Source organism: Motacilla alba, chromosome 7 (genome assembly GCF_015832195.1).
Source record: "Motacilla alba alba isolate MOTALB_02 chromosome 7, Motacilla_alba_V1.0_pri, whole genome shotgun sequence".
Taxonomy (NCBI): Eukaryota; Metazoa; Chordata; class Aves; order Passeriformes; family Motacillidae; genus Motacilla; species Motacilla alba.
The window spans coordinates 35,444,854-35,472,469 of record NC_052022.1 but is presented as its reverse complement, the minus strand read 5'-3'; the positions used below and the strand labels follow the sequence as shown (position 1 = coordinate 35,472,469).

The 27,616-nt window shown below is 45.5% G+C and overlaps 1 protein-coding gene across 4 annotated transcripts in view; it reads left to right on the top strand.

Moving 5' to 3' along the window:
• ABCA12 (ATP binding cassette subfamily A member 12) overlaps window positions 1-27,616 on the top strand; it is a 103,107-nt gene that overhangs the window by 55,064 nt on the left and 20,427 nt on the right. For all 4 annotated transcript variants that reach the window (XM_038142591.1, XM_038142590.1, XM_038142586.1 and 1 more), the window contains 24 exons: window positions 983-1,236; window positions 1,347-1,459; window positions 1,899-2,023; window positions 2,843-3,016; window positions 3,913-4,077; window positions 5,227-5,428; window positions 6,017-6,156; window positions 6,718-6,837; window positions 7,973-8,063; window positions 9,397-9,576; window positions 11,128-11,434; window positions 13,425-13,539; window positions 14,858-15,187; window positions 16,037-16,106; window positions 16,208-16,342; window positions 17,008-17,163; window positions 17,898-18,075; window positions 19,568-19,786; window positions 20,415-20,611; window positions 21,195-21,355; window positions 22,100-22,324; window positions 23,107-23,245; window positions 24,958-25,210; window positions 26,847-26,933. In XM_038142591.1, coding sequence (XP_037998519.1) covers window positions 983-1,236; window positions 1,347-1,459; window positions 1,899-2,023; window positions 2,843-3,016; window positions 3,913-4,077; window positions 5,227-5,428; window positions 6,017-6,156; window positions 6,718-6,837; window positions 7,973-8,063; window positions 9,397-9,576; window positions 11,128-11,434; window positions 13,425-13,539; window positions 14,858-15,187; window positions 16,037-16,106; window positions 16,208-16,342; window positions 17,008-17,163; window positions 17,898-18,075; window positions 19,568-19,786; window positions 20,415-20,611; window positions 21,195-21,355; window positions 22,100-22,324; window positions 23,107-23,245; window positions 24,958-25,210; window positions 26,847-26,933 — 4,136 coding nt within the window. The remainder of the gene's footprint in view (window positions 1-982; window positions 1,237-1,346; window positions 1,460-1,898; window positions 2,024-2,842; window positions 3,017-3,912; window positions 4,078-5,226; window positions 5,429-6,016; window positions 6,157-6,717; window positions 6,838-7,972; window positions 8,064-9,396; window positions 9,577-11,127; window positions 11,435-13,424; window positions 13,540-14,857; window positions 15,188-16,036; window positions 16,107-16,207; window positions 16,343-17,007; window positions 17,164-17,897; window positions 18,076-19,567; window positions 19,787-20,414; window positions 20,612-21,194; window positions 21,356-22,099; window positions 22,325-23,106; window positions 23,246-24,957; window positions 25,211-26,846; window positions 26,934-27,616) is intronic.

Here is a 27,616-nt window from a genome sequence, read left to right as displayed (position 1 = left end):
AGATAGGGATTAGATACCTCTGCCCTGCTGAAAATCCGTGGAATTGTGCACTCCTAATTGGCAGTTAGCAGCGTGACTAACTGGGTTTCTGCTGTGCCTAAGGAGCTGTACCAGCACCAGCATGGCTGGAGTCAAGTCCCCACATGCTCCTCTGGCCCCAGATGTCACACAACACCAGAATGGCTCCTGAGATTAAGCACCAGCATTGATTCATGGAGTTCCCTCACCAGCTTGGGGTTTGGCAGTGCCTCATTTGAATAAAATGCTTCTTAGCCCATGCGTTCCTGACTGCACTAATAGCATGCATGCACTTTAGTCTATTGCTCCATATGAGAAATAGCATTTAAAAGTCCTTTTAAAAAATACAGCAGCTTGCAATGTTGTTGCTCTGTAATATATCTGTAACAATAATATGATGAGCCTCAGTGTGACAGGTACTTAAGGGCATAAAGCTGAAAATAATTCTTCCCATAACAGCCTGATAATGTAAATAATGATGTCAGACAAGAGGGAAGCCCATAATAGCAAAGGACTATAATTTTACAGGGGTTGGCAGATGAGGAAGCTCTGACTTCTGGCCAAGTCCCTTTCCTGTGCTGCAGAAGATGACCAGGTGGTATCTGAAAGGCTAAACCTGTTGTGCAAGGCAGATTTATTTGGTCTCTGAGGAGATTAATTAGTAAACAGGCAAGTCCAGTGGAGTACTGCTGTCTAAGTGTGTTGGGCAGGGGAAGTGACATGTTAAGGTTTGCAAGGTTTATCAGATCCAGCCAGGTCTGCCAGAAGCTCACACAATGATTGTCACAAGCTGTTCCATTGGAGACCTTTTGAAAGAACTAAATATATATATATATTTCAAAATCTTAGTCCTAAGGAGAGACAGGAAGGGACAGCTAGACTCTTTAAAGCTTGCCTCTTATAATTCTGTCACCTAACTAGTGTTTGTGCATTTGTCTTCCTTTTTTCAAAATGTCCTTTGAAGATCTCTCGCCTCCAGGATCTGACAGCACTTCTGTGTGACCATGAGAGCTTTCAGTCCATCCAGCAGCTCTGCCACCTCCCTGAGGTTCCCTTTGGGGAGCTGTGTGAGCAAGGCCAGTCTCAGGAGCAGCTCCTCCGTGCTGCTGAGCTGAGCAGCCAGCTTGTGACCAGCGTGCTGAGTCACAGGAGGATCTCCCAGGAGCTCCAGAATGTACTCATTGGAGATGCCACGGGCATCCAGGCGCAGCTCAAGTGGTGAGGCTCTCTCTCTGAACTAGACTGTTTTAGTATTCTGTTTGTGAAATGACTTCCTGCCTTCTCTTTATATTCTCAGTTTTGTTTGCTGTTTTGTTTTTCCAATTCAGGCTTCAAGAAAATGTACCAGAAATTGCTTTCTTCCAAGAGGTTCCTCAGTATATGGCCACTTTGAATTCCATGTTGAATGTCACCGAGGGTTTAACAGACTCAAGCAAGCAAGGTACTCTTCTGTATTTTCTTTACAGTGCTGGTAAACATCACCACTGGTACCACACTGACTGCTGGAAATCCCAGAATTGCCTAGCTGCCAGGAAGAACTGGTATTAATGAAATAACCATACACCATGACCTTGGCATCCTTTATCTGGGGTACTTCTAGAGCCTGTTCAAGACCACGCTTTGTTTTCTTTACAAAGAAAGAACCAAGTCTTCCCATCTGAGCAAATTTTGCTGTCCTGAGAGGTGATAACTTCAGCCCACAAACCAGACTGTAAAATGTAGGAAGTAATGTTCCAAGTTTTTTTAAACTTTTTTTCTTACCTCTTACCATGAGGTACCACACTCCCATACTTCACATGAAGTCTTCTCCGTGTGCTTGAGATTTGCTGCGTGTCTGGAGAAAGCTGTAACATCAATTGTTCTTTGACTGTTCATTCCAGAAAAGTTAAGAGATGTGTTTAAAAATCTGGACCAGCTCAAAGAGGACCTCAGAAACACAACAGGAATGTCCGCAGCCAGCATTGATGCTCTTCTGGAAGCATCTTTCCCAGAAAACAGCAGTCAGGTAAGTTTGCTGTTATCCTTTAGGGAGGTCTTGTTGCTTTCTACTGCTCAGACCATTAAAACTGTAATTTGATAGTGAATGCAGCTGAGCAGGTCACTGGGTGTGTGACAGCACAGATAACCCCACAGGGATAGACAGAGGATTGCAGAGTGTGTTGTGGGTTGGGATAGCCACCAGGAATGCAGTAGGAGCATGACTGTTGTCAACCCAGCCATTGGGGACTGGGAGCCATATGGTCCCTCTGGCTGTCACCAGGAGCTGGTCAGCAGCCAGGCGCTGCCTGGAGAGGGATGGCTCTGATCTGGAGCAGGGCAAGGCTCTCTGGGACACACTAATGGGGGCTGAGCAGGGTCTTCGGTCAGTCCTGATCACTGGGAAGTTGTCCCAGTCCAGGTGGAAAAGTACATTTATAACCACAATGTGTGAGAGCACCAGGGTCCAAAAGTGCCCTCCCAGAATGAGAGATGAGCTTCCCTTCCTCAGCCTCCTGCTCCTGCAAGCAGAGATCAGATGCTTTTCCCTTTCCCAGCCATCTTGTCTGGACTGGGCCCCAAAGAGCATGCTCTTTTCCAAACTTCACATGCATCAGTCAATGAGAAATGGAAGCCACAAAAGTTTTTACTACTATGCAAGCTGGGTAGTAAAACACAGTCCTTAGGATTTGTCCCTGGGAGCAGGAGTAATGGGCAGGCATTTTCTGGTTCTTGGGTGGTTGAAATATGGCTCTGTGGAAAGAACAGCCAGGCAAGATGAATCCAGGCATGGTGGAGTGTGCAGTGCACCCCTAACAATTCTCTTCTTTCCTTTGTGCACACCCAGCTCCTCTCACAGATGCTGCAGCTGGAGTCCTGCAGCACCCTTCCCGAGGACCCACAGCTGCAAGTGGTGGTGCAGGAGCTGTGCAGCCTCCCTCTGCCAGAGAGGACTCGCAGGATCTACCTCCTAGGGGTCACCCTGCTGAGACACTTGGACGTTTACAATTTCTTATACAAGGTTAGTGCTGGATTTTTAGAGTGCTTTCTACAGTCTTTGCTGCACGCCGTGGCTGAAAGGTTATAAAATATCATTGCAGTGGCCAGAAGCTACACTGATTTACACAAGCCAAAGATCAGGCTTTGCTCATGCAGCAAGTTTTATTGCATATCCATGCTGTGGCAGCGTGGATATAAATGAGAATCCCAGCTGGTGTAAAGCAGCAAACCTCATTTAAAGGCACTGGACCTACTCTAAATGCCTCCCTGTCTGCTAGTATCCTTTATGTGCTGTCACAACCTCTTGAACACTCCCAGATGACCCAAAAGTGAGCCAAATTTTTTGATTCCTAGAAAAGGGAAGCCCTGGAAAAAGTCCTATAAAATACCTTTTTGCTATCTATTTGGAACTACAAAGTTATTAAGTTATTGAAATTCCCCACCCCCCCCCCAGCTATAGCAACAGCATCTAAGAAAAGATTCACAGAGAAGTGAATACTGAGCATGTTATTTAAAAATACAGGAGTGATCCTGGGCAAAAAAAGAGTTGTTAAATGACGATGCCAATGAATTTGGGCTCAGGTCAAAAGTCACTCATAGAGTTTGACACCTGTGCTGTGTGAAATGAGAGATTTGATCACATCCCAGCCAGTACATGACACATACCTCCCAACTGTAGGTGTTTGGAAACACACTGTTAGATTTGGTCATGTTCAGCTGAATGGTTTGCAGAAGTGCTCAGGGATTAAGGAATACAAATCCCATTCATTTCCCATGGGACACCCAATCTGTAAAGCCTCCTTGCAGTTTTGAAAATCCCACAGTGCTCATGTTTGAGTTAACACAATATGGGCGTGTGCATGCCTGTGCACGCCGATTCCTGCTCATCATAATTGATTTCCTTCCTGCCTCTTGCAGATGTTTTTCCCCAAGGAACTTCAGAAACCCATGGACAAGATGTTAGGCCTTCTGACAAAAATGAAATATTTCAGACACCAGGTTGAATCTGGCATTGATCCACTGCTACAAGCTATTCATTCCCTGAAAAAGCTCCAACAGTCCAGGAAAATGCCACTGACTAAGGTATGTGTAGTCTGCATGAGCTTTTGAGGCAAAATACCACGAAATTGTTTCCACAGTAATTTCTTACCCTAGAAGCCGCAGGTGCATTAAACTATAGATTCTGTTTCAAAGCAACAGTGTTCTGAGGAAAAGCTCTATCAAACTTCTCTCTGGAAGTGTTCAAGGCCAAGCTGGATGGGGCTTCTGGCAGGTGTCCCTGCCCATGGCAGGAGGTTGGAATGAGATGAGCTTTATGGTCTCTTCCAACCCAATCCATTCTGTGATTCTGTGTTGATTGATGCTCTTCTGGAAGCATCTTTCCCAGAAAACAGCAGTCAGGTAAGTTTGCTGTTATCCTTTAGGGAGGTCTTGTTGCTTTCTACTGCTCAGACTCTCCCAGGAATGCTCCTGGGAGAGTTTTGATTTGGAGCAGTGGGACCATCATGTGCTCATGAGTGGGGAGCACGTGCTGTGGGAGGAACACTTGGTGCAATAATGTCTTGAAGAAGGGAGGACTTCCAGCAAAATACTGGAAGGATCAGCTGGTGAAAACAGCTGGAGAACTGCCCACTAAAGGCAAACCCACCAAAGTCAGCAGCAAAAAACTGCCTTAGCTTTAGTGTGCATTAGATCACACCCAAAGCCTCGAGCCAGCCCAAAACATTCAGTACAAACCCATTACTGCTCTGACAGCTGCAGTAACTCCAGGGTGCACTGCCTTCATCCAGCACAGCGCCCAATCCATCTCTGATCCATAGTCCAGGAGAGCACAAGTGACAGGAATTGTTCCTGGTCATCATTCTGCCTGCACATTGCAGAGCCACGTGCAGCCATGGACTAGATGGGGACAGTGATGTGCACATCCATGTGACAAATGTGTGTTGTAACCCAGGTGTGTGAATGTCAGCAGGCACACATCGTAGGGAATTTCTCTGCACACATTGTAGGCACTTCCCACATTGGCTGTCTTACCTGGAAATAAATGTGCCACCTCTGTCATAATAAAAAAAACGCATGATTTCTATGGAAAGCTCCTGTTTTTGTAAATGCAAACCTCTCATAAGAAAGCAGTATAAAAATGTTCAGTCCTTTCCTTCTCATTCTGTTATTTCTCTCCAGGTGGGGTGCTTTCAGTGTGCAGGATTTGTTTGTGTTTTGTCTTTTCTGCAGGCGCTGTTTAAACCGAACAGCTCTGGGATAACACATGGCACTTTTAAATCCATGTCAAAAGTCCTCTGCAACCAGGAGATCACACCCCTGTTTTTTGAGTCTTTGCTTCCAGACTTTGGAGACCCCGTAAGCAACAGTTCTCATGCAGAGGATGTCTATGTCCAAAAGCTGATGAGGAAATATGGGATTCCTCAGGATTCCAGTAAGTCTGGCTTTTCCCTAGGGCACAAACATTTCAGAGCTGAACTCTGCTGTTTCCAGACAGATCTAGTGCTGAGCTATTCTCTGTATGTCTCTGAGGGCTGTAAGTGCTCATTATTTATGGTAGCTGAAGATCTGCACTGCCCTAATTATTGGTGGTTTATTTCCATAAATGTTCAAAGGGAAAACTGCCTGTGCAGCAGAGCAGTGCTTGACACTGCACTGTCTCCCATTTGTTGATGATCTGGTCCTAGGGCTCGACAGGTCACTGCTTTTTCTTGATGTGTAGTTTTTCTGACTGTACTGGCATTATTAGCTCCTCTGAGTTCACAAAACTCCATTTAACCTTCAAGCAGATAATGTTGGCTCGAACGGCGAGACTCTTGTTGTCTTGAGTTCAGCAACAGGAGATCTTGGGGGTGGAATGCTTTTGTCAAGATGCATTAGATCAGTCAGTGAAGAAGGCCCTGAAGTCATTCACTGGCCGCAGCAACAAACTGGGCAGAAGGGAGAAAAAACACACCGGCAGCTTTCTTGTGTCTGGTCTGTTTGTTCTCTGTGCAATTTGTTTGCTTTTCTCCCCTTGCAGCCCCGTTTTGCTTATCCTTTTACCTGGACCTGGTCAAGACCCCCACTGGAGCTTTGATTTGGTCTTTCCTAAAACCAATGGTGCTTGGGAAGATCCTTTTCACACCAGATACCCCAGAAACTCGAGCAATCATGGGAAAGGTATGGCTCTGTTCCAGGACATCAGGCTACACCCACTGCAAAGGGTTGTAATTTATCTAGCACAGGCTTGTTTCCCTGGGAAGCAGAGGGCTGCTTTCTCACTGTTTGGAGTATTCATCAAATTATCTTTTCCTACTTGCCTTGCTGGCCATATGAGTCATCTTTTCTCTTTGGTTGAGTCTTCCTTCCAGAAGCTGCTGTTGGTCTAATATTTATAGGACAATTGTTGAAGGCCTTCATTTTATCAAGTTTCACCCCCATATTTTCAGCCAGCAGGAGAGATGTGCCTCCCGGGACAAATGCTGTAACCAATGCTTGTTCACAGGCAGACCAGAGGCAGAAGGAAAGCAGATATTCAAGACATGCTCTAAATACAATATTTTAAAGTACTTGCATAAATTCAGTGTGTTAAAAGGCATTTTGCCAAACAATGAGGGTATGCTGGGAAAAATCCTAAGGAAAACAAATTTGGTCTCAGCTGTTTTATTGTTTTATTTAGTGGTTAAAACCTGTAAGGTAATGAATAAATTAATCCTGATATGTTGTGGGCTTCTTTTGTAGTCAAATGCAACCCTGGAGCAGATGGCTGAGCTAGCCCTGAAGTCCCAGGAGTGGCTGGATCAGTCTCCTGTCATCCTGAATTCACTGACTAAGTTAAACCAGACAGTTCCAATGATCAAGGTATGACTTCCCACCTCCCCTCTGTCTCTTGCCAGGAGGGACCTGAGAGGATGGATTTGTTCACTGAAGTAAACTGGGGTTCCAGGGACATCTTAGGTCAGCTGGGGAGACCCCTCTCAGGGTGTCCTGGACTTCACAGTTTCTGTGCCTGCCTGTTCCCTTAACAGAGATGCTCCTGACTCACCTTTCCCTGCAAATTCTCTTTCTCACATGAACTGTTTGTAATATGCTCCCTGACCCTGGCTGTGCTGGGGCCTGCTGGAGGGCTAAGATGAGCAGGGAACACTCTTCAGTTTGTAAATTAACTTTCTGCTTGATGGACTGATCCAGCCAGCCAAGACTAGGCAAGAAATGAATTTTTCAGAAAATGAAACAGTATCTATAATAAGCGTGTAGTTCTGGGTACACACATAAGAGCTGGAAGATGTTTTTTACCTCAGTGAATGTAAATAAAATTTCTTTTTCCCCCTCCTAAGAAGCCTAGCCTTGCTTGGATAAAGAAAGCAGTAGACTGTAATGTTACACACACTTGTTTCCCCTTCTCTGTAGTAAAAATTGTCTCCTTTTCTTACAAAAATGAGATCCCTGGAAGCCAAAAGCATTAGCAGTTAATTTTAGGGGCTGGAATTCATTCTAATTTCCATGGCACCAAGAGAAAATCCAGAGTGGAATATGCAAAAGTGAAATGAAATATTCTCTGCTGGTTGCAGTCATTGGTGGAATAATGAAATATTCTGCCAAACAAAAACCTGTGCTGATCTCCAAGTTTTGGTTGCCTATGCATTGTGCACTGGCTGTGTTCACAGGACTTAAAACAGACACAAGGGAAATTTACTTCTAGAATAACTAAAATTGTCCTTTTTTTTTTTTTTTGATGGGACTCTAGTGCCTGGTGGAGATTCAGTAGGCATCCTTTCTTGGCTCAAAGAAGCACTGACTTGGACACAGAGAGCTCTCTATGACATTCCCACTGCTGGCATTTCCCCATCCTGATGCAGAGTGAAGGGAGGAGGGAGGGGGCAGTACAAATACCTAGTGAAGACAGCTGCTCTGTTATGTTTTAGAAGTACACAGTGTGTGAGCTCAAGAAGCTTCTGGTCAAACTGATGCTTTGTCTTTCTCTGCTTGTTGATAGAACGCCCTGCAGAATCCCTTTGTGCAGGTTTTTATCAAGCTGATGGTGGATTTGGATGCAGCTGAGCTCCTGAGTCAGATAAATGAGCTGGGTAAGTGTGTCCATGATGTGCTGCCCTCTTCCTTACTTGTACTTCAGGCCTGGGAGCTCCAGAGTCAGCCAGCTGCAGCCTTCCCCATGTCTGCTCTTCTCTGGCCCATGCTGGAAGCTCCAGGGCAAGGCAATCCCAGCTGTGATGCAGAAATCTTCCAGGGAAAAGGCTCTTAGAGAGCAGAGCGCTGGTGTGAAGAGATGTTTCTCCTGGGTGCTCAGAGCTGGAGGGATGGGAGACTTTGCCATGGTGTGTGACCACTGGAGGACACTGTTTAGCCGTAATGAGCTACCTGGGACTCGGCTGGAAAATGTCGTGGGGAGCTCCCTTGCATCGCAGCGAGGTTCAGATGAGAAGTTCTCCAGAGCAGAAAAGCCAGGGATCAGAAATGTACCCAGGCTGATGGAGCCAGAGGCATCAATGCAGGGGATGCCCTGCTGCAGTTTGCTGTTCTCTGGTGGGCCTGCATGGTCCTCCAAGGTGACGTTTGGTGCTGTGCTCTGTGAGAATCGCCAGCAACACTGGTGGTGGTACATCCCCTGTGAGTGCACAGCATGGGGATCACAGTCCCTTCCTGCCAGCCTTGCTGTCCCTACCTGCTTTTGCAGTGAGTGGCCAGGCATGTCACCATAAATCTGGACTGTGCCAGCAGATCCCAGCAGCAGCCAGGAGTGATTATGGTCTGTTGCAGTCATTTCCATCCAGTTGGTGATGACCCCTGTGTTATTCATGAGCAACAACTCCTGCTTTAACTCCCCATAAAGCCACGGTACCTGCAGCAGCTGTTCCATATTAGTTACCTTGCATTATGCAGCCACCTTTGAAACCTGCCAGCAAACAGCAGCATCTTTATTAACTGCAGCATCAGGTTCAGTCCACACATCAGCACAGCGCTCACAGCTCTGCCTTGATGTGCTTGGATAAAGCATGCCCTCCCCCGAGACACAGCAGCTCAACAGGCGAGTTGATTACATCCTAAACTAGAGGGTGTGGAAGGAATGGTGAGCACCATGTGCGTGTCTAGAGCCTCAGCAGGTTAGTGGGGACTTCTGATTTGGGATGGCTGTCACATCCCATTGCTGGCATCCTCCCAAAGGCAAACTCACGAGCATATTACAAATGATTAACATAAAAACTGGGTCAACAGCATGCCTTCATTGCATTGCTGAGTGCAGAAATGTATTTCACGCTGCATATTTAGCATGATGGGTTTTGGTTTATTTTCTTTCCTCCTTTCTGGTGTCATCATCAGCGTGAAGGAGTGGAAAGATGGAGCGGGATTTTTGCTGGGTGTAGTGATGCTGGAGGGTTTGTCTGTGGGGTGTTTCCCTAGATGATATCCGGCTGGAATTGCAGAACAATGCGGATGTTGTTGAGCAGCTGAACACTTTGGCTGCCCTGGCTGTGAACGTGTCCTCCTGCGTCTCCTTCAACCGCATTCGGGCAGTGAAGGACTTGGATGAGATGGAAGCGGTGGCTAAGGAGCTCTTCCTGAAGAACGAGCTGTTTGCAAGTATGTGACAATCCCAAATTCCCCTGACAGTTAAATTTTGCCTCATAGAGTGTGGGAATGCAGCATAAAATATTTGGCTTTTCACCAGCAACTGTTGTGGGTCACAGCTCCCACCCACACCCCCTTTGGAGGAGGTGTGTGTGGGACCTGCACATTGAGACCTCCTTTTCATACCTCCTCTTCCCTTACACCTCCCCTGCCTGGTGGTGATTTCTCTTGGTTAATTCTCAGTTTGAATAAAATCCCACTGCCCCAAGGTGATCTTTGTGCAGCCATTTCCTTTCAAGCTGGTACAGGAAAAGGTACTTTAATCAAGAAAGGTATCACGGAATCATTCAGGTTGGAAAAGACCTTTAAGATCCTCAAGTCCAAATATGAGACAATTCAATTTGTTAGAAGGTCATAAATCACTTGAGATATTCCAGCCAAGCACCATAATTTTGTGCTGGGTCTTCTAAGTCACACTTTTCACATTCGTGGGATTGGATTGTGGGATCAGACTGCAGAGAGGTGTGGAGGGAGCAGGAAATAGGAACTTACATTTGTATCATTAATACATCTTAATATTTAAAGATTAGATCCACTCATAAATCCTGTGACCTGTTTGGTTTTATACTTCATAATTAAGGAGCAGATAGAAACTTCTGCTTCTCTTGGAACTCCAAACCCTGATAATATTTGTCCTTTCCCATAGTAGCAGTTTTCTTCTCTGTTTATCCTCCATTCTATCATATGTTTTTATATATGGAATAATCAGGAAAAATGTTCTGGATAGAAAAATTTCTGTGAAGAAGCCTTGTAAAAATGAGAAGTCCCTACATATCTGTGGGGTTTCACCCCCGGATTGGGGTGACCCCAAAAGATGGAAAAGTCCCTCCTCCAACCCGTGCCTTCGAAGAAAGACTCAGTAGTCCTCTGTTGTCTGTTCTTTAGGTTGTTTATTGTTGGTTATCTAAAAGATTCTTCTCCTGAACTGCTGTGGCCCCTTCAGCAGGTCAGACAAAGGCACACTGCCCTCCCAGGGGCTGGTGCCATCTTTTATATCATACATTACGTGTTACATGTTTATACTTTTTCTCCAATGCCTACTATCTATATTGAATGGTGACTTTCTACTCTAAACTAATCTGTGAGTGCCAGCATCACCAAAGACATGGAGGCTAGGAAGGAGAAAGAAGGAGGACAGGGCACACCCAAGTCCCTCCATCTTAGAATCCCCTGACCCCCATGTACAAAACTTGGACCCCTGCGTACAAGGCTTAAAACCCCCCTGTACAGCACTCAGAAATCCTTCCTTTCACTTCGTGACTACTTCTACTACAATACCTAAACTTTTGTGACTTCTTGTTCTTCCTGCAAAGTTGGTAAACTGTTCCATGGGTCAGATTCAAAGCCACAGGGGTCTCTGGCTGCATGCCAGGGTCTCAGATGCTTTTGACCTGGGTCTGGAACGTCCGAGAATGTCTGCGGGACATTCTGAGTTCCGACACATATCTGTGTGTGCTGTCGACTCCAAAGGAAATCCTTTTCCTTTTCTCTTTCTTTTCCCAGGTATCATTTTCAAGCTGCCTTCAAGGCCTGGCCACTCGGTTGCCGGGGGCCTGTCCCTCCCTCCTGTGCTCAACTACACGATCCGAATGAGCAGCAGGATCACTCAAACCACCAACAGGATCCGCGAGCGCATCTGGACTGTGGGCCCGCACAACTCCACCTCCCAGAGCCAGATTTACAGCCGGGCCTTCATCTACATCCAGGACAGCATTGAAAGGGCCATCATTGAACTGCAGACTGGCAAGAAACCAGAGGAAATAGCTGTTCAGGTCCAGGCCATGCCTTACCCCTGCTACAACAAGGATATGTAAGTTTGGGTGGCTTTTGCCTTCGTGTTTTGTGTCAGCTCGTCTTGTGTGACTGGTGGACTTCACCATTCCTTCATAACATACTCACGTAGCATAAAAAGAATTTAATTCTGTTCAGTTGGGCTTTTTTCTCAAGGGGCTGAACAAAAGAGGGAATCTTTGACTCTAAGATGGTCTGTTTAGTTTGCCTAATCTTTTGTTTTCAGTGGTTTATTATACCTGGATTGTGGTGGTAGCTGTAGGTTTTACAGCAGGTAAAACTCCCTGTCCCTGTTTTACTGCACATAGTGGGGTTGAGAGTTGGCAGAACTTGGTTAAATATGAGTCTTGGCTTGTTCTGCAGGTGTTCACATGTAGACAATGCAGCAGAACTTAGAAAATTGATTAATTGGGAGGAAAAAAAAGGGTGCCTAGGTTTATGAGCTTTACAGTGGCCAAACTGAGTGGAAAACACACAGGGAAGGGATTTCAGTGTCCATCAGGGAGCACTGGAGGATGTTCAGCAGAAGTATTGATAGATGTGAGGATCACTGTGCCCTGACTGAGGCTCTCCCTTGGAGCAAAGAGATAGGCTGGGCCTAGGAGCTTTTCCTGCTGAAAAACCTCCATGCCAACTGCATGAGCCAAAAGATTTTTTGGGAGCTATAAGATATCATTTAGGAGCCACAGCAGAGCTGTTCATCTCCTGTGTCAGCTGTCACTGAAGAGAGCTGGGCACCCATAACCCCTCCTCAGGGGAGCAGCATGTGAGGCGCCCAGGAAGCAGGAAGGAAGCACCCAAACCCAGTTCTGCAGCAAACTCCTGGGTTATTGCTGAGAGAGAGTTTTGTGCAGTGATTAACTGCCTGCTGGAAGCACTGACTCCAGTGCTGTCTGCTCCTTTTTGTTCTTGGCCTGCTGGGAAAAGCACTTGCCTTTGGGTTTCCCTCCCCAGCCCATTTTGAGGGAGGTGTTTGCTCAATTATTAAAATACCTCAAGGCTTTGGATTTGTATCCAGCAGAAGTCATCACAAAATGCCTGCTTATTGATTGTTATTGCACAGTTATCACCCTGGAGAGAAAAGAGGGGAGAATATATATATATATATATATATATATAACAGTACATAAGAGGTGTTGTATGCTGAATTTTTAGGAGCCTTCCCTGATTCTTTCTAAATAAGGCTTCATTTGCCTGGAAGCATTTCCTAAAATGCTGGTTTATAGGAAATTTTCAGCTTTACAGCAAAAAAAAAGTTAGAAAACAAATAGAATATTAATTTATCACTGTTATTGTACATTATTCCAGTAATAACACGGGCTGTGGGTTTTAAGTCAGGTTTAGAAATTAAGGAGGAAAGCACAAGCCCTGCAGATGCAGTGAAGGGGATCTCCTGGTGTATCAACTTGCTTTCCATTGAAAAAGGAGAAATTTATTTTTGGCCATTGTTTTGGTTTTGGTTTTTTTTTGGTTTTTTTTTCACACATTTGGCACTGGAAGAAGGTTTTAACTAAAATGAGGAGCCAGTAAATGTGCTCTGGGTCTGCCTGTCCTGGGGGGTGGTAGGACAGACAACCTGTAGGAAAGCACCCACATCCAGACTCCAACACCAGGAAATATGGCCTGATCATGGAATTTGGCCATTATATCTGGGAACAGAGCTGGGAATTATATGATGTTTCCAAATGGAATGCAGCCCATCGGAGAGCCAGGAGATGCCACTGCCCATGCTGCTTCCTGCTCCTGCCAGTGGTGCTGCTGAGCAAGGAAATCCCTCTGCAACATTAAAAAAAAAAAAATCTGAGCAGTCAGGAGTTTGATGAATAGAAAATCCAGTGCAATGGCAAAGGAGTCCTTTTTTTTGTAATTATTAATTTTACTCCACATTTTGAAATATAAGCGTGTCTTTTCCTGTGCCAGAGTATTGTTCTGAAAAATATATTCTTGTATAAAGCCTTAATCCCCAGAATATTTTGTATTCAGCTAAAGCCTGCTTTTGCCTTTTACAGGTTCTTAACCAGCGTGACCTACTCCCTTCCATTTGCTCTGATGGCTGCCTGGGTGCTGTTTATAGCTGATTTTGTTAAAACACTTGTCCAGGAGAAAGATCTGAGGCTTTATGAGGTATGGGGAAACTTTCTGGGGCGTGCAGAATTATAAACAGATTTTCCTTAGTCGTGGTTAGTGTGTCTGATGTTCAATATTAAATGGAGCAAAACAAGCATTAAGGGAAATATTCCAGATATCTATTGTTTGACCTGCAGTGTGTGAATTCTGACATTATAACCAAGCTCAAAGCCATGGAAATGCAGGGTGTTTGCCCTTCAAGAGGAGGGAATATTGCTTTGCAGTGCTGAACACGGGAAACATGGGCATCTCACAAAATTACAGGGTTTCTGAAGATTTAAAGCTCTCTAAAAATTGACTTTGAGTCATACTTACTGGGGACAAAGACATGAAAAGTGACTTATTTCCTATCCTTGAAGTTATTATACTTAATATTTCAGAAGGTGCTACATATTACATCAGCTCCTCTGAAATGAAATTCTTCATTCAGGTTGCCTGTTGGAAAAGAAATGACATTGAGACATTGGGAATGTATTAAATTAACTCAAGTTTTCAGTGTGATCACTGTCAACAGAGATGAACAGCAAAGAACTTTTGTCAAACTAAACTTCAGCGAGCAAGAAAAGCTTTGAGCAGTTTTGGTTTTTATCCAACCCCATGGAGACAAATACTGATTCACCAAAAACACGTCCAAGAAAGGACACTCTGACCTGTGATGAGATGGGAAATGAATGAACCCCACTGTGTGCTCCCTGACAGCCCCCTACTCTAATTTGGGCAACCATTTTCACTGTCTCCAAGGACCAGGGCATCACTATTTTTAGCTGTGTAATAATCCACAAGAAGACACCAGCACATGTCGTTTCTTCTCTGTTTATCAATACAAATTTACAGTTTTATGCAAGTATGGGAAATCAATCATCAGCTACTATAAATTAATATTTCTTCCTTCTGACCATGGTAATTTAGCTGTTATTTTTTGTCTTGGGGTTTTGTGAGAAAAGTCTGGTTTCAAAGACATTTGAGAGCTTTTAGGCTTAAGACACTGGATCAATTATCATTATTTTAAAAAAACAACCAAAAGGCTTTAGAAAATGTACAAATGTAAGGGAGGAAGCTGCTTTGGAGCCTGTGGGCTGTGACACTTGATCTTTGCAGGTCCTGTCTGGGCTGTTCTTTTCCAACAGACTGCTTTGCAAACCTTGGGCATTCCTGAAATGGGAGTGCATGGTTTGTCCCTGGACAGAATGAGCATGGTCTCGTTGCAGGCCCTGTCCAGAAGCTGGAAAAAGAAATCATTCAATATCAGCATAAAGATCTCTTGATTTCTCTCAAATGCCACTTGTGATTGTTATTTTTACCTTCCTCTGTGCAGTACATGAAGATGATGGGTGTCAATGCCAGCAGCCATTTCATCGCCTGGTTCATCGAGTGCGCCATCTTCCTCCTGATTACTGTCACCTTCCTCATTGTTGTTCTGAAAGTGGGTGAGATCCTTCCCAAAACAGACACAGCACTCCTGTTCCTGTACCTGATGGACTACAGCCTGTCCATCATAGCCATGAGCTACTTTATCAGTGTTTTCTTCAACAACACCAACATCGCGGCCTTGGTGGGCAGCCTCGTCTACATCCTCACCTTCTTCCCCTTCATCGTGCTGCTCGTCATCGAGAACCACTTGAGCTTCTCTGTCAAGAGCCTCCTGGTGAGTTCTGCTTCTCCTTATTCCCAGGCAGTGTGTGGAGGCAGGGACCTCGCTACACTCCAGCTCTCCTTGTATCTCGTGCCTTTCTGAATTCCATCAGCGGGTGGCGACAGGCACGGTGGGAGAGTTGGCCGTGGCCCTCTTGAGGGGACACCTGGAATTAGCTGTGTCCCTTGACTGAAGGCACTCCTTGTGGAATTTTAGTGAGTTCCCACCTGCCAGCTGAATCGCAGTAGTTTGAACTACGTACTTTCCCCTTTGGAATTGCAAAGGAAAACGGGTCGCTTTCGCCCGCTCTGAAAAACCAGGCTGTCTCAGTGGGGGCTTTGGGTAGCAGGGTAGCTCTGCTCATTGCTGCCTCAGATCATCCTTTGGCTTCCTGTGTCTCAAATTCCTACACATGGGAGCAGATATAAAGCCCAGTTTCTTACCAAGGGGCAGAGTAGGTAGGTGTTAGGTTGCAGAAGCCAGACTCGTCACCAAATTCAGGAAATGACATCTATTATTGCAAGTGGTAAAAGAATTAACCACATGGCTCCATGAGGTGATTCTCAAGCACTGCTGTATTTCAAAAGCCTAAAATAAAGCCCTGTATGAGGGAGGAAGCTGTGTCCTGGGTGTGGAAGCAAAAGAAAGTCAAGCTCTAAGGAGTCATTTCAGCCTGTCACCAGGTAGCAATTGCCATCACAGGCCTGGTCCAGTGCTCCTTGTGACTGCTGGGAAAAAAACAAACCCAATGCTCATTTTTCTGGCTATTGGAATAACCCAGTGAGGTACCTGATTGGTTGACTGACCTGACTTTGAGACTAATTCAAAGGTTTCTTGTTTTCAATTTTGTTTATTCCCCAGAGTCTGTTGTCTCCAACTGCCTTCAGTTATGCAAGTCAATACATTGCTCGCTACGAGGCACAGGGCATAGGTGAGTTTATGGCTGACAAAGCCAGGCTTTGAGCTCTCCTGGGGGTGGTGTTTCACTGGCTGAGAGGGGTTCTGATTGTATTTCTCAATTGCTCTCTGCAGGACTGCAGTGGGACAACATGTACAAGTCCCCAATGATTGGAGACAACACTTCCTTTGGCTGGATGTGCTGGCTCATTCTGATAGACTCCTTCATTTACTTCATCCTGGGGTGGTACATAAGGAATGTTTTCCCAGGTAAGGATGCAGAGCATTGAGGGTGGTGCTGTAGCACCTCTTTTGGAGAACAGTGAACACAGAGCTGGCTGAGGCAGTGAGACAGTGCACACTCTCTGTCCCAGACCAAAGGGAGCATGACTTTGTGGATGTCTGAGCCTATTAATGGCACTGAGAGAAAGCAGAGCAAGGGAGAATTAGGGTTTCTCAGCCTGCCACTCGGGTAGGTGGGTGTCCTGAAGAAGCTGAAGCCAAGGACACAGGAGGGTGTGACTGCAGTCTGGTGGGTGAGAGTGGAGCATGTTAGACTGCATTTGTCAGCCGAGTGATTTTGAGCTGTGTTACTTACATCATTTGGTTTCAAAAAGTAATTCCTGCCTTGGGCAAGAGCCAGTACATTTGTCTTTTGCTTTTCTTCCCCACCTAATGAAGCAGTCCACTGGCATACGGAAATCTACCCAGTGGAAAATGTAAAGTTCTCCTGCCCTCCAGCTATGGAGTTACTCAGAATAACAAATTAGTGAGTGCCTCCTATTGTGCCAATCAGAAAAAGTCTCTGCCAAGTCCTGGTAGTGCATGAGCATATCAAGAAATCTCTGTGAAGTTAATTTTTGCTGTTTTGAGTACACCCCAACCGTGGCACTTCCTGAGGAACAGATAGCTGAATGAGACTCCTGTTCCTTCAGGTAGATATGGCATGGCTGCTCCCTGGTACTTCCCACTGCTTCCATCTTACTGGATTGAATACAACAGCTACCTGCCCTTCTGGAATGAGAAACAAAGAGGCCTGCTCTTCTCCAAGCTGATGTTAAGGAAAGAAGTCACCCTCCCCAACAAGATATGTATGTGGATAATAGACGGGGTAGCAATAATAACTTATATTTTGGGTAAACAAAGCCAAATTTGTAAAGGGGCACCATCCTCAGAAAACACCTTTGATTGTTGTTTTGAAGCATAGGAAGTATTGAAAGCTGGTACTCACATGAATGGAGATCTGGCCCTTATATTATATTTGTTCTTCCTATTTTTTTGTGGAGAGTCAGTACTGATTTTCACACTCATATTCATGTGTGTTGTAGTTGGGCAGTTACCTTCCATGCCTGTCTCTCTGTGTAGAAATACACTTTTGTTTGGGCAAGCCAATACAGGTTTCCACTTGGCAAAGGGCACATGTTCTTTGCTTATCTCTTTAAATATTTAGCCTGTAGAATATTGAGATCACACATAACAGCTTGCTGGTTCCACCTAACTGAAAATAACTGTAGTTTTGCTTCATGTCCTCTAGTTTTCTGTGCTTGTTTAGTATAAATAAAGTTAGGTGCTCTGAAACACCTGAATATGAGACCTTTTCAGAAGTTGTTAATGGCTGTCATGGGGAGTTATTAGAAGCTTCAAAAGAAAAAAGGGAAAATCCCAGAGAGTTCAAAATGATGCAGATCTGGTGGCGTGTTCTCAATATTCCTGGCTGAAGGGCACCTGCCTTTGCTGTGTTTTGGTTTGCTCTGAGATGAGAAAAGGAGCACAACACCTGCTGCACTGCAGTAACTGCCCCTGACCCTTCTCTTTGGTGTCAAAGGTGCCCCTCACCCTCACGTGGAACCAGAGCCCACCGACCTCACCTTGGGAGTCTCCCTCCAGGGCATTACAAAGGTTTATGGATCCAAAGCTGCAGTGGACAACCTCAGCCTCAACTTTTATGAAGGGAATATCACTTCCCTGCTGGGACACAATGGAGCTGGGAAAACTACAACCATGTGTGTATCCTTTCAAGCAGCTCTTTTTTATCCTGTGGGGTGTGGTTGGGTGAGCAAGAGGGCAAGTGGGGCTGTGCAGCAGTGGGAGACTGAGGAAGGTGCTTCACTGGGCCAAATCCCTGCTGTAGTTTCATCTTGCTCATGGATGACCTCAGGAGTTCCTTCATCTGCTAGAATTCTTTGGGTTCTAAAAGGTCCTTTTCTGCTTAGGAACATGCTTTTTAATCTGCTGAGAGACCTGGGATACACAGCACAGCAGCTGTTCAGGCGTTTCGTTCCATGGCCTGGGGTTAGGTTGCTCTGGAACCCGTGGGGAGCTCATGCACACACCAAAGCTGAAGTGATACTAGCAAGAAAACTTAATAAAGATACACTTCAGCTCTACAGAGTCATGTGTTGGCTGGGCTGGAATGGCAGGGGATTAATGCATTGGCCTTTCAGCCTTGCTGTTTATAAATTATTATTTGACTTGTTAGATAACAGCACTAAAACAGACCTGTAGAACTTGATTTCCCCACTGATATATATGTGCATATCTCTGAAAGGAACATTAAGCTGATAAATAGAAGCCTCAGAAGAGCCAAAATCAGTAAGACAGATGTGTGCTTCACCTCAGCTTATTATCAATTCACCTCATATTCTGTTTGCAAAGTGTAGCAAAGGTGATATGCAGAAAAGTATAAAACCTGCCTGAAACTTAGCACGGGCTTCAGTTCCTGAGTAAGGTCACAAGTTACTGCTTTTAAATGATGGTTTAAAGTCCCAGGAGAGAGAAAAACTCTGTGAAGGTGAAGGGCGGTCTGAGATGCATCTTCTCTCTTTAGTCCCTGCAGGACAGCACCAAAAATGAGCTGTAATGTGCAAGTAGTTATTCTGAGCAGAGGGAGTTTGACTCAGCTCCTGCGTGGTGGGTGATTATTTGCTTGAAGTAGATGAAAGTGCTGCCCACTGTGAGGTGTCTCGTGGAGAAGTCCTCTCCCATTTCTCATGAATAATGGCAGTGAAATCAGGTCTCCATGCTCTGCTGTGATTAGTCAGATGAGGAGGTGGTTTTTAGTCTCAGCTGTGGTTACAATATGAGGCCGTGTGGGCATTCCAGGCAAACCTCAGAGAATAAGAAGTGCATTCTGTGGATTCCCAGTAATTAAACGGGAAGTCAAGGGCATTCCTGAGTGTGTGGGATATGCAGTGGTCTGACCTAGGCAGAGGGAGGCTGCAGCAGGTAAAAGTAGAGGTGAGGAGTAGCCAGGGTGAGCTTGGAGCAGTCCCACAGAGGGCAACAAGGATGCCCATGGATGTTAATTTGCCTCTGCTCTGCCAGAGCATGGCAGGGCAGCAGGACACCCAGTGGGCAGTGGTGTCTGGCTGGAAGGAGTGGGAGGGGGATGCAAGAAAACCTTGGAAGTGGTGACAGCTACAAGGCCACATGAAAAAAATTACCCACGGCTTCCTCCTTTTTCTAACTCCCCCTTTCTATTTCTTTTTCCTTCAGATCTATTTTGACTGGACTGTTCCCTACGTCATCAGGCACGATCTTTGTGTATGGCAAAGACATCAGGACTGACCAGGAGGTGATCAGGAAGAACATGGGGGTGTGCATGCAGCACAACGTGCTCTTCAACTACCTCACCACCAAGGAGCACCTGCTGCTCTATGGCTACATCAAAGTCCCTCACTGCAGCAAACAAGAGCTCTACCAAGAAGTGAAGAGGTATAAAAGTAGCAGGGTGGAAGAAGGGAGAGAGGGCTGTCAAAATAGTTGTGTGGTGGCGCCAGTGCCCCTGCAAAGCTCAAAATCATGGACTGGAGGTCTTGCTGCAGCTCCAGCTTAGGGTTCAAATGGTGCCTTGCTCTGACTAGAGGAATATATTGATACTTGTGCTGTAAGAAAACAATATCTCTTCTCCAGGGGGTTTACAGGCTGCTGTGGCAATTATTTGGAGATGAATTTATAGGCCTAAGGGTCTACTCCTTGCTGCTTTACAGTTTGCCCTGGGAAGAGATTTAATCAACCAGTCAGAAAGATGATGTTGGCTTTATTGGTTCTGCAGAGAAATGAAGCAGCCAGAACATCCCAGGGAGTTTGGATCTTGGTGTCTCAGTTGATGGGGTTGAGCCTTTAACCTTGACTTGTCAGATGAAAAACTTTGAAAACATCCTCAAAAATGTTTTAAATGAAAATCCCGATGACTGAGCTGCAGGGTGACTCTACACCCTGACCACTCAGCAGAGCAGTCCATACTTGAGCAGGTTTTCATTTCCAGTTACAGTTTTTTCAGGTATTTGGAAAAGATGCTTGAAGGGCAACTTTTGGGGGTTGTTTTCCCTCTGTTTTCCAGGACTTTGAAGGAGACTGGGCTGTACAGCCATCGTCACAAACTGGCTGGCACCCTGTCTGGGGGGATGAAGAGGAAGTTATCCATAGCCATTGCTCTCCTGGGCGGATCCAGGGTGGTGATTCTGGATGAACCAACCACGGGCGTGGATCCGTGCTCCCGGAGGAGTATTTGGGAAATCATCTCCAAGAATAAGAAAGGTACTGTGATGAGAGACAGAGGTGATTTGTGTCACTTTACAAAGACAGTACCAGCGGCTTTGAATTGTGGGTTTTGGAGGCCAGAGAGAAAAAAATTTGGGAGACTGGGATTTTGCAATTCTGGAGGGTGCATCCTGGTTGGTTTCTGTAAATCCACAGTGTCATTTAAAAAATAACTCCACCATAGAACACAGCTTACAATACTGTAAAATTTGTCTCTCTTGTTGCCTTTCATCCAATTTCACTAACAATTACCAAAAAATGCAGTTGATTTTCACCTGATACTCTCTGTTCCCTCATTCAGTGAGGCTTTCAGCTGTCTCACTGTTGAGATAAGGGCAGATCTGACCAGAATGTGATAAAATTGTTATAAACATTCATTGTGTTGGCTTAACAATGTGTATTTACTTGCCATGGGCTGATCCAGAGCAAGGGGAAGCTCTGGAACCCCTGCAACTGTATGAATGATATCATTGTGTGGGGAAATAGAGAAGTTTTTGAGGAAGAAAATTACCCAAATCCTTCTAAAATCCAGTTTTGCCATAAAACCAAGTGTCCATTCTGTGGTGACTGTGTTTTCCAGGCAGAACCATCATTCTCTCCACGCATCACCTGGACGAAGCAGAAGTGCTGAGTGACCGGATCGCCTTCCTAGAGCATGGAGGGCTCAAATGTTGTGGCTCACCTTTCTACCTCAAGGAAACCTTTGGGGATGGCTACCACCTGACCCTCACCAAAAAGAAGGTTTGTGTCTGAGCTGGTCCTAGAGCTCCTGGCAGCTCTGTCTCCAAGGGAGTCATCAGGGCTGGCTGAGGGATGTATGGGCAGGAGCTGAGTGATCTCCATGACCTTGTGAAAACAGCAATGTCAGTGCTCTGCTTTGTTGAAAAAGAACAGGGTCTCCTTGAAGGCTAAAGGCAAGGCTGCAGAATGTGAACTCTGGAGTTGAGAGGGATAAAACAGATGGAAAGAGCCCATCCATAGTGTCTGGCCTGGGGCAAAGTGTTCTGCTTGCAAGGAGTGGGCAATTCTGCTCTTGCTAGCATTTCTTACAGTGCTGTTGGTAGCCCCAGCGCACAGGTACCATGAGAGACCAGCCCCTCTTCCAGACTGCTGGCACTGGAGACAGAGAAAATGAAAAAAGACCCATGAGCAAGCCCTGTTTTTCATGGGAAAAAGAGTGAGTTTGTGCTGGCAGCCCCATTAAGCTCTGTTGTACTACAAACCTCTAGCACTGCAAAGTAGGTGATTCAACCCAACCTGCTGAGGTTTGGGATGGACCATGATGGAAGACTGTCACACATCCCTTTTTCAAGGGTCAGAAACCCACTTTCATCTGCTTTTGATATTTACCCTGACATGTTGGATGGCTGGACTGAGATCACTTAGCAGTTATGCTGTGGGACAGGATTTGGGCTACATCCAGCAGGAGAAAGGTTGACCTTGCAACCTTTTCAGTGACCACAGAGTGTTTTCCTCCTTTTTCAGAACATGATAGAGGAATGTGACACCACAGCAGTGACCTCCTTGATCCAGTCCTATCTCCCAGAGGCTTATCTCAAGGAGGATATTGGTGGAGAGCTCGTGTATGTGCTCCCGCCCTTCAAGTCCACAGTGTCAGGGGCCTACCAGGCCCTTCTCAGAGCCCTGGACACCAGTTTGAATGATCTCCACCTGGGTTGCTACGGGATTTCCAACACAACTGTGGAAGAGGTATGAGCTCAGGAGCTGCTGGATTTGCTGAAATGTCATGGAGATGAATTTCACAGCACTGTGTGGCTCTGCTCTCTGGGCATCTTAGGAATTCCATGAGGGTTTCAGGCAGGGAGGAAGGGGTTACACTTAGGTACACGAGTGTGCAGATGCATCTATAAATCTACACAAATACTAGTGCACTGTCTCACCTTGCTGACAGCCTTTTGATGTTTTACCCAGAAAATGAGGCACTGGAGTTTGACTGAGGAGAGAGTAACACAAGCACCTTTCTGCCCATGGGAAATCTCTGGTCAAATAAACACATTTAATTGCATCAGAAATAAAAAAGTAAATGATGAGCAGCGATGACCCATGTCTTGCAGAAGGGAGGGAGGGAGATTGTTACCCTCCTGCTCAGAATTTCTTCCTTTCTCTTAAGGTGTTTTCCTAAGGCAGCAAGAATCAGTTGTACATCGTGTCCCATGTGCCATGACTGTACACTCCCAGCATGGAGGCAGTAGGATTGTCAGGAGCTAGAGGGTGAATATCCGAGGGAAACAGGTTTGAGTTTCCACTGCTGCAGGAGAACAGAGACAGGAGGTGGCAAGGAGTTGGGCAACAATTTTATACGGAAAAACAAGTTAATTTCTCTCACTGAGCACAAAGGGAATAGAAAGAGGATTATTGTACATAACTGCTGCACCAACTACAGCTACAAAGCAGGAGAGTGGATTCTGGTAATTGTTTTGGTAAATGGAGTCATTTGGACAAATTTTCCTTCATATTTTCTTGCTCCATAGGTGTTCCTCAATCTGACAAAAGAGCTTGTGAAGGACCAGCAAGAAGATGCTGTGCTGCCCCATCAGCTGCCTGGAGACAGTGGTCACACTGGTGGTGACGAGATGTCTGTGAGCACAGACACCTTCACAGAAAGAGACGGTACTCAATCACCTACAGGGTTTATTCCAGATTTACTGCACATGCAAACACTGACAGATGGACTGATTTGAGCTCCCTGTCTTCTTTCTTTGCTGAAAACCACATTTCACCCAGCCAGGAATCACAAAACTTATAAATCACTGGAAATACAGCACTCATCAGTCCTTTAGATCCCCTGCTTTGGAATAGTCTGAATCACAGGGTAAACTACTAAAGGGGTTTTGTTTGCATCTGCCTTCCTTTAAATTGATCCAGGTTTTAATCTAATCAAATACAGCATGTGGGTGAAAGAGTAAATGTGTACCTCTGAAAGTAATTGCTGTAATAGATGTAGAGGATTATTTCCCCATAACTAGTAGAACTGGAAAGCAGCTTCATGGAAATCCCTTAGTCCTTTGGAAAAGCAGCAAAGCTCTGAGCTGGGTCCTCCTTGATGCTTTTTGCTGTGCCCCACACATTGCAGTCTGGTAAAGGAGCCCAAGGCAGCAGACAGTGGGATAAATTCAGAAGAGAACCTAGCTACACCACTGTCCCTGGGGGTCTGAGACCTCCTAAAGGTCACCCAACCCAAAAATGAGACATACCTGGCTGCAGTGCTTTCTTGGGTTAGAAACACTGGTTTGTACTTATACCATTTATAGTCAGGGAGGCATCCAAGGGATGACACAGAGGTATTTTTGTACTTCTCAAAGCTGACCTGCACTGTAAATGTTACTGTAAACAGTCACTCATGTAGAAAAGTCTTTTGTTTCACCCTTAAAAAGGGCTGAAAAGGATTTGCTTCATGGTGTATTTTACAGGTTAATATTTCATAAAGAATAATAACTGGCACAGGGTTTGGCTCTGCATTTAGTAAACCACAAAACCTGTCCATGCAAGAGGCCCAGTGGCTTGTGGTTGTTTTCTTATTTCAGGATTAATTCTGTTATTTATTTTTCTGAGGACCAGCTTTTTAAATGATGAAAAATTTCAACTTGCAAATCTAAAAGAAAAATATGTTTTGCCTGAAAGTTGAAGTGGATTTAGATAACCTATTTCATCTGGAAGCCTGTGTTCCTCTTGCAAGGTCTCACACTGAAGTTCACTACACACACACATTTGAAATTTAACGAAATACTGGTGTTACATGAGCTTATGACTGGAGTCCTGTCCCATGCCTGATCCTGTGTTTGTTCCACCTTAGTAGTGTTGTATTTGCAGGGAATGTCTGACAAAGGCAGGAATGATGAATCTGACTCCATGTTCTCAGAAGGCTGATTTATTACTTTATGATACTATATTATATTAAAGAATGCTATACTAAACTAAAGAATACAGCAAGGACACTTACTAAATGCTAAAAAGATAATAATGAAAACTCGTGACTCTTTCCAGAGTCCCCACACAGCTTGGCCCTGATTGGCCAAAGAGGCAAAACAACTCACAGCAGAATGCAGTGAAACAATCCCCAAACACATTCCATGGGAGCACAACACAGGAGAAGCAAATGAGATCAGAATTGTTTTCCTTTTCTCTGAGGCCTCTCAGCTTCCCAGGAGAAAAATCCTGGGCAAAGGGATTTTTTCAGAGAATGTAAATGCCACATAGTAGTTTGGATTTGCCATCTGTAGATGTGTGCAGGAAGCAAAATACCCTCCCAGAGTGCTCTACCCATCACTTCCCTGCATTGCACAAATGCTGAGCCATGACCCGATGCCATCCTTTGTGCCCAGACCAGCTCCTGATCAGGTCCAAGAGCCTGCAGGGTTTGCCGCTGCTGCTGAAGAGAACCTCAGCCCTGTTCATCAAGAGGTTCCACCACACCCGCCGGGACGTCCGCGGCTTCATCGCCCAGGTCATCCTCCCTGTGCTCTTCGTGATGGCTGCCATGGGCCTGGGGACACTGAGGACCAAGGAGACCGAGTACCCTGAGCTGCTGCTGTCCCCCTCCCTGTATGGCACGGCCGACCAGGCAGACTTCTTTGGGTGAGTGCTGCTCCTCAGGGCCCCCTGAGGCTTTGTGAAGGCTGGCCTAGAACAGAGGCCAGACAGAGCTAAAGAATAAAGCAGGGATTTATTAAAAGGCCTCCATGGATCCACCTTGGGCAGCACAAGAGCCCAGACAGGGATACACCCCAGGTGAACCCAAAATGGTCACAAAATGGACAACCAGTCACAAGGTCTCTCACTTTTATAAGTTCTGGTCCACTTGCATATTGGAGGTAATTGTCCAGTTACAGCTTCAGCCTAAGAAGTCCCATCCTTCTGTTTTTTCTCTCTTTATTCCATATTGTTTGTGCTCTTGGGCCTGAGATTTGGATCATCTGTCCTTGGTCCCCAGCTAGAGAAGGAATTGTTTTGTCTCGCTGCTCTGTGAAGAGAGCTCACCATCCCCTAATATGAAGCTCAGAATTACACACTAAAGCAGCACAGAATCTGAAAAATATAAAAGCTAAAACCTGAGGCATCACCCGACTCCCCTTGGTTCAGAATGAGCCCTTCAGGGTTATTTCTGAGCCAGTGTCCTACACACAGGACATGTAGTTGTGTTGTGCAGACAACACAGAAAAACCCTGTTCCCCAGGGATCTCTGCGGAGATGGCTTGGCTCAGATCAGAAAGATTCAGAAAAACAACCTCTCAATTGGATTTAACGATGAAATGTCTGAGGAATGTTTTTGGTGTTTCCCATTGGAGTCTTTCAATCCCGTAGCAGCCATAGGGATTTTCTTAATGTATGCATATATGTTCCTCCCCCAGGGTGAAATGAGGTACCCACATCAGTTGCCTCCAACATTACAATTCTGGGATCAAATTTTATCCATCTTGTGAATATTTCCCTCCTCTCTGTTAGCACAGGATGTTCTTTCCTGGTCAGACCCTGCTAGTCCAAGGCACACAGCAATTGGAAGAGCATGTGCTTTTCCAGGGTCATTAGGATGCCCCCACTGAATTACTTCATTCTCCTTAAAAATCCTGTTACCAAAACAACTGTAATTGGTATAATTTGATTTTCATGCTGTGAACCTCTTTCCTTCTCCAGTGATTCTCAGCTCTGAGTCAGAAATACAAAATTTAGCTCTAAAGCCATCTGCTCTAGGTGTTCTTCCCAGTATTCCTCACACCTTTCCACTTCAGTCCTGCTAGATGGGGGAATGAGCCAGAGTTGCATGTCTGAGACCTCTCTTCCTCCTGTTCCCTGCTTTTCTTTTTGGATCATTGCTGTAGAGCTGGGGCAGAACTAAGGACAATCTTCTTCAATGATCAAAACCAAGTGGATGTCACGGATGAGAGACCTGATCAAAGCAGGGCTGCAAGCAGTGCCTGGAAATTGCAGTAGATTTTTTTTTTTTTCCCCCATAAAGAGAAACTTGATTATCTGAAAGTATCTTGCTTGGATCTAGAGGCGGCAAATCCCTGGAGTGGCTGAGGTGATGAGGGCTCCTGTTAAACCTGTGTGACTGTCCTCACGTACTGCGTGTCCTTCAGCGCTGCTTCCACAAATACTCAATTATTCAACATCTTCAATCCTGTTTCATGCAAACCCAGTTTTCCTCTGCACTGTGGTAGTGGAAATTCTTTGAACCTTCTCCTGTTTTCTGTTTTTCTTTGTTAATTCTTAGGAATTTTAATGAAACCACAGCTGCTTTAGTTTCTTCGATGCTGGCTTTCCCTGGGACGGATAACACGTGCATGAACGAAAGCAATTCGTAAGTACTTCTTGGGGTTTTTATCCACTTAAACTCCAAACCTGCAAGAGAATTGGCATGACACTATTAGCCATTAGACCTTAATAACCATCTTTGATCATGGGCAGAATTCTCATGCATTGGACTCCTGCATTATTAGGAGTGATAAGGAAGCAGCTTTGGTGGTGGCAGGATGCCAGGAGGAAAATGAGCAATTCTCCTCTCTGGGAAGTGGTCCTTGCCGCCCCAATAATTCCAATTATAACGTGAGCCCACACAGCAAGTCCTCAGCACAGTGTTTGTTACCTCTATCTGGAAGCTGTGCCATGAGGGCTGGTTTGTTTTGGGCTGTGCAGATAAATTCTCAGGATGATAAAGTCCTGGGCACACTTGAATGCTCGTGCAGGCAAATATTTACCCTGGGTGTTTGCAGTGACTGCCCAGGCAATACAGCCCATCACAGGAGTGCCCAGGGATTGCCACAACAATAACCCTAATTTCTGGGCAGGTTTCAGATGCTTTTGGCCTTGGAGTGCCAATTCCTTGCACTGTCTACTGTAGGAATGAAGTGTTGCCTGGATTCCATCTGATAGCTGAGTGAATCCAGGCACAGGGAGCAGCAGGGAGGGCTCTCTGCCAAGGGGCACGGGAGACAGCAGCAGGCTGGGGATTCCCTGAACCACCCAGAGCTGACAGGAAGCTCT